The 6,257-nt window shown below is 34.6% G+C and overlaps 1 protein-coding gene across 1 annotated transcript in view; it reads left to right on the plus strand.

Annotated features, from left to right (window-relative positions):
• The first annotated feature begins 1,354 nt into the window (after positions 1 to 1,354).
• The window catches only part of LOC114071758 (choline/ethanolaminephosphotransferase 1-like), an 11,983-nt gene continuing 7,080 nt past the window's right edge, over positions 1,355 to 6,257 (plus strand). The window contains exon 1 of the mRNA XM_027909613.1: positions 1,355 to 1,567. Within this exon, the coding sequence (XP_027765414.1) occupies positions 1,355 to 1,567 (213 nt within the window). The remainder of the gene's footprint in view (positions 1,568 to 6,257) is intronic.

Consider the following 6,257-nt stretch of genomic DNA (forward strand, 5'->3'; position numbering starts at 1 on the left):
TTCTGTCTTTTAATTATAAATTTATTTATTTGTAAAGATTTTATGTAAAGATGATATAAAGATTTTAAAGATAGAGATTTATTGATAAATTTATTGATATTTTTTCATATTTTATTTATACATTTCTTTATACGTATTTTAAATGTGTATTTAATTTGTAAATTTATGAAGCTTTTAAGTATATAGTATATATAGTATATATATAGTATATATAGTATATATTATTTTTTTATACCACTTTTAAAGATTTTATTTACAAATTTTTTTATAGATATTTTAAGATATGTTTTAGTTATAAATTTCTTTACAAATATTTTAAATATATATATTCATTTATAAATTATAGTATTTAAATTTTATATTTTTGTTTATAAATATATTTATAAATATTTAAATAGATTTATTTGTAACTTTACAAGTAGTTTGAAGATATAGATTTTATTTGTAAATTTATATTCTTTATTTTCATAATTTTATTTATAAATTTCCAAATATTTTAAAGACATATTTATTTATACATTTATTTATTTCCAAATAATTTAAATATATATTTTTATTTCAGAATTTATTTCTATTCTTTATTTTCATACTTTTATTTATAAATGTATTTATAAACATTTAAACCACATTTGGTTATCACTTTATTTGCAGATATTTTAAACACACCTTTATTTATAAATTTATTTCTTTATAAATTGATGGATATGGGTGATTTTCCATCTCTGTTCATGCCCTGCTGTTGGGCTGACTGGGATGTATTTTATCTGCATTTTATGTGCTGGTTTATGACATATTTCTGATTTCTTTAGGATTTGTTTATTATTTCTTTGTTATTTAATTATATTTATTACTTTTATATAGTTATTCTTAATTTAGTTTATTCATTTTTATTGTTTAATATTAATTTTTATATATTTAGTATTTTTTATTATTATTATTTAAATGGTAATTATTTAGTATTTATTATTTATTTAGTATTTATTATTATTTATTATTCCTTACAACACCTCTTTGATTCCAAGCAAGGAATTTCACTCCATTCCCTCATTTCCCCCTCACGTTTTGGCTCAGCATTCCCACAGCTCCGGGAACATTCCCAGCTGGAAAACCCCCTTCCTATTCCTGTTCCCTTTGGTTAATTGGGGTCACTGACCCTGTGTGGGTGGATTTTGGGATCACAGATCCTGGGAATCCCCCATTCCCTTTGGTTAATTGGGGTCACTGACCCTGTGTGGTTGGATTTTGGGATCCCGGATCCTGGGAATGCTCCGGGTGGGCTCTCAGGGGTGACCCCCATTCCCTTTGGTTTATTGGGGTCACTGACACTGGTGTGGGTGGATTTTGGGATTTGGGAATGCCCGGGCGGGCTCTCAGATGTAACCCCCGTTCCCTCTGGTTTATTGGGGTCCCTGGCCCCGTGTGGGTGGATTTTGGGATTGGGGAATTCCCGGTTGGGCTCTCAGGGTGTCTCTCCGCGCGTAGATTCGATGTGACAGAGTCCGTGCTCTGCACTGTGGCCATCCAGCTGCTCTCGGGAATTCTGGGACCCTGGGTCTGGAATTACACGGTAAAACATTCCCGGGATGTGCCCGAGCGGGGACAGCACCTTTGTCAGGCATCAAAAACTCCACCAAAAATCCCTTTTTTTGGGATTTCCCAGCTTTTTCTGGTGTCACCTGCGCAGTGACACCAACCCCGGGGAGGGGAAAATTCCAATCCACTGGAAAAACCTAATTTTTACAAATATCTTCTTAAATATCAAAAAACCAGCAGGGAAAAATTCCAATTAACTTGAAAAAAAGTAGTTTTAAAATTAAAAAAAAAAAAATTAAAAAACAGGTGGGAAAAAATTTCAAATTAACTGGAAAAAATTTATTGGTTTAAATTTTTTTTTTTTAAATACTTGAGTTGTTTTTTTACTCAAAAGCTGCCTGTTCAACACAAAAAGATTTAAAGATTTCTTTTTATCTCAGTTTTGCCTTATGTGTTGTTGTATATAATGTATAGAGATAATATATATTACATTATTATTTATTAAATTATTATATATTGTATATTATACATGTACTATATAATTATATATAATTTATTTATATAATTCTATATAATTATAAAATATAAAATATAGTATTATGTTATTATATATTTAATAACACTATATAATTTATAATATTTATATACATGTTATATAATAATATATAATATACATTATATACAATAATATATTGTATATTAATAATGATTATTATTACATATACTACTTTATAATAAATAGTTAAATATTTAATGTTTAACACAAAGAGAAAAAATGAGCAGGGAAAAATTCAAATTAACTGGAAAAAAATATTTTAAAATACTTTTTAAATATTGAAAAAATGAGCAGGAAAAAAATCAACTGAAAAAAATGTATATTTTTAACTATTTTTAGATATTTCAGTTGGTTTCTTACTCAAAAGCTGCCTGTTCAAGACAAAAAGATGATTTAAAGATTCCTCTCTATTTTATCCGAGTTTTGGCTTCCCCCCAAAGCTGAGCAGGAGAATCTCTGAGGGTGGGAATGGAATCACGTTGGAACTATGGAAAGTTGGACAAACTTTCTTGTTGCTGCCATTTCAACACTTTCCCACCAGAAACAAGAACTGTTTGGCTTTTATTTTAATTTAATTTAATTTTTCTTTTATTTTATTCTTCTTTTATTTTTCTTTTATTCTTATTTTCACCTTCTTTTTCCTCTTTCTTCTTCTTCTCATCCCCACGATCATTATAACATTTAACATTATTTACACATTTAATATTATTCACAGAGAGCATGATTAAATAGTATTATTATTTTACAAATAATAATATCAATCACCTGGAGGGATCAGGTGCCAGAAATGCCCTGAATTCCAGCCCAGCCCCTCCCCAATCAATTCCAGAGCCTCCCCATCCTCCCAGTCAGCAATTCCTTCCCCATCTCCCATCTGTCCCTCCCTCTGGCAGTGGGAAGCCATTCCCTGTGTCCTGTCCCTCCATGTCCCCAGTCCCTCTCCAGCTCTCCTGGAGCCCCTCCAGGCCCTGGAAGAGGCTCCAAGGTGTCCCGGCCTGGCTCCAGAGCAGAGGGGCTCTGGAATCCTGGAATCCCGGGATTGTTTGGGTGGGAAGGGACCTCAAATCCCCTCCAGTGCCAGCCCTGCCCTGGGCAGGGTCCCTGGATTCTTCTCCTAATTGGGGAAGTTGAGCCAGAGCTGTTGGGGGAGAATTCTGAGCAGATTCCACTGAAATGAGAGATTCCTTTCCATGTCTTTCTAGGGAGAAGGAATTCCAGGCTGGGAGGGCTGGGATGGAATTCCCAGTGGATGCCCCGGGCCAGGGGGAGCCTCCTGGGATGGTGGGAGATGTCCCTGCTGGGGCAGGGGGGGAGCAAAGGATCCTTAAGGTGCCTCCAACCCCAGCACTCCAGGATTCCAGCATTCCAGGATGTGTGGGATGGACACGGAGCTTTCCCAGCACTTGGAGAACCCCCAGGACAGTGCGGGGGCTCAAACAGCCCCATCCCTGTTCCCTGTTCCCTGCCTGGGGAATTCCCTGTGGGATTGGGGGCTGTCCCTGCTCCTGCTGCCACCCCAAAGCAGCGGGGCCACAACCCCAGATCTGGGCTGGGGGTCCCCAAAGGAGGATCCACTTCCAAAACCTCCAAACCTGAGCTGGTCCTGAGACAATTCCAGGGGCTCGGGGGCATTTTGAGGCAACAGGGAAAAAATGGCAGATTTTGTGAATATATAAAATAGAGTATTATCTTATAAATAGGATATATTTATATATGTTTCATGTAGGCTATATATTTTATATATTTATAATATATAAATATATAATATAGTATATATAATTTATAGATATAATTTATAATATATAAAAATATAAATATATATTGTAAAAATATATTTGCATATATTTATAATTTTACAGCCTCTATTTGATCTTTATATATTATAGCCATATGTTATACATATAACATATTCTATGTGGCCACAGAATCACAAATTATATATATGTAATATATAAAAAGTATATAAAGTACATAACATTATATATTATATATAATATATATAATGGTATTATATTATACATATATCTGTTATGTATACACATATAATGTGTATAATATAATAACATTATATATAATATATAGAATATATAACACACCAGCAAGTCCATCCTCCTCATTTCCCCTGTTTCTTCTATTTATTTTTTATTTATTTGTATTTCTCTATTGATTCTCTTTTATTATTTATTCGTTGCTATTTTATTATTTCTTTTATTATCTCTATATTAACTATATGTTAATATAGTAATATATTAATTTTCTATTTATTATTTTTATTTTATTATTTTATTTCTTATTTTTATTCTTTATTTTCTTACAACTTATTATCCTTTCCCTGTTTTTTTTTCCTATTTATTTCTGTTTATTTTTTTCCATTTCTATTTCCATCTATCCATTTGCACCCCCTCATTTTTCCCTCTTTCTTCCTCCAAACCTTTTTTATTCCCTTAAAAAAAAAAAAAAACCACACTATAAATTCCCTCTTTTCTTCCTGTTTTCCACTCCCACCATGGATTTCTCCCTCCTGGTTCCGACCTTTCCCATTCCAGCTCTGCAGGGATTTGTGTTTATTTTCAAACTGGAGTGTCGGATATAAATTCCCATATTTTAGGGATAGGGCAGGGAATGAGGCACAGAAAGGCATTAAACCACCTGCTGGGACGTGCCCACCTCTGATAAATCCCGTTTTTCCAGTGGGGAAGGTTCCAACCCGTCCTGGGGGTGTTTTGGGGTGCCTGGCAGAGCTGCTGAGCCTGGAGCTGCTCCCCAGCCCGCAATAACCCGCTTTTTTTGGCTTTTTTTGTGCCTAATCAGAATTGATGTGACTGAAGTGCAAATCTTCATAATAATCATGCACTTGCTGGCAGTGATTGGAGGACCTCCTTTTTGGCAATCTCTGGTAATTCCTTCTGCTCCTCTTCTTATCCTTTCTCCTTCCTTGGTTTGGTTTGGTCTCTGCCCTGGAGGAATTCCCTGCAGGGTTTGATCTGGGAGGAGATTTTCCCTCCCAAACGGGAATTGTGGAATTAAAAAAATTAAAAAAAAAAAAAAGGTTATTTACACCTTGAAAACCATCAAATATTGCCCAAATTTCCATGGGAAAACCCCCATGGATTTTGGGCAGTGGAGGAGCATCAAATTGGGATGAGGATTTGGGGGTGATTTGGCCTGGCTGGGGCTGAGGAGTCTGATTTATATGGGGGGGAAAAAAAACCCCAAAAGTGTCATTTTTTCCCCCCTTTTAAACTGGGATTAAATGATTAAATGAGTCTTTAATTTATATCTATATATTTATATATTTTATCTCTATATTTCTATATTTATTTCTATATATTTATATATTTTACCTCTATATTTCTATATTTATTTCTATGTATTTATATATTTTATCTATATATTTCTATATTTAGATCTAGATTTAAATCTATATTTATATCAATATTTATATCTATTACATCTACTTTATACCAAATTTTATATCTATTTTATATATGTTTTAATACCTCTTTTATAGCTGTATTTTCCTATCTGTAAAAATATATAATATATAGATATATGGCTGTGGGCTCTCCAGGCCATGTCAGCTGGCACTTTATGGGCTTTATTCTTTTAATTATAATTATTATTAATCACTAATCACAGCAGTGTTCCTAACCCTGGAATATCTGGTGGGATTTGGGATTTGAGGATGGGGGTTTTGATTTGCTTTGATTTTTTGGGGGGTGGGATAAGGGGATCAAAGTGCACTCAAACATTCCACGTTGTCCTGGGAATGCAGACAGGGAAAACACGGGATTTGGGGAATTGCTGCTTTCATTCAGTCCCTTTTATCCCATAAAACTGGGGGGCCTGTCCTGGCTCCCTCCTTTCAGTCCCTAAAAATTCCCTTTTAAGGCCTCCTAAGCACTCCTGGAGCTGGAGAATTCCTGGGAGACGGTGAGTTTGGGATCCCTGGGAAGATGGGAACGAAGGGAGCAAGTTGAGGGCGGCTTGTTTAATCCATGGATCGTGTGGTTCATATTCCATACATTGATTTATTTTCCTGTTGGAAGCAGGGAAAGTCCTGCAGTTCCTTGGGTTTTCTCCCGCAGTGCCACCAAAAGCACCAAGAATTCGGGAATGTGAGGCTGGAAGTTGTTGTTCCTCAGGCAGCTCCACATTCCTGGGGTCT

This window comes from Empidonax traillii, unplaced genomic scaffold, assembly GCF_003031625.1.
Source record: "Empidonax traillii isolate 1590-97213 ecotype Southwest subspecies unplaced genomic scaffold, ASM303162v1 scaffold2261:size54024, whole genome shotgun sequence".
In the NCBI taxonomy this organism is placed as follows: domain Eukaryota; kingdom Metazoa; phylum Chordata; class Aves; order Passeriformes; family Tyrannidae; genus Empidonax; species Empidonax traillii.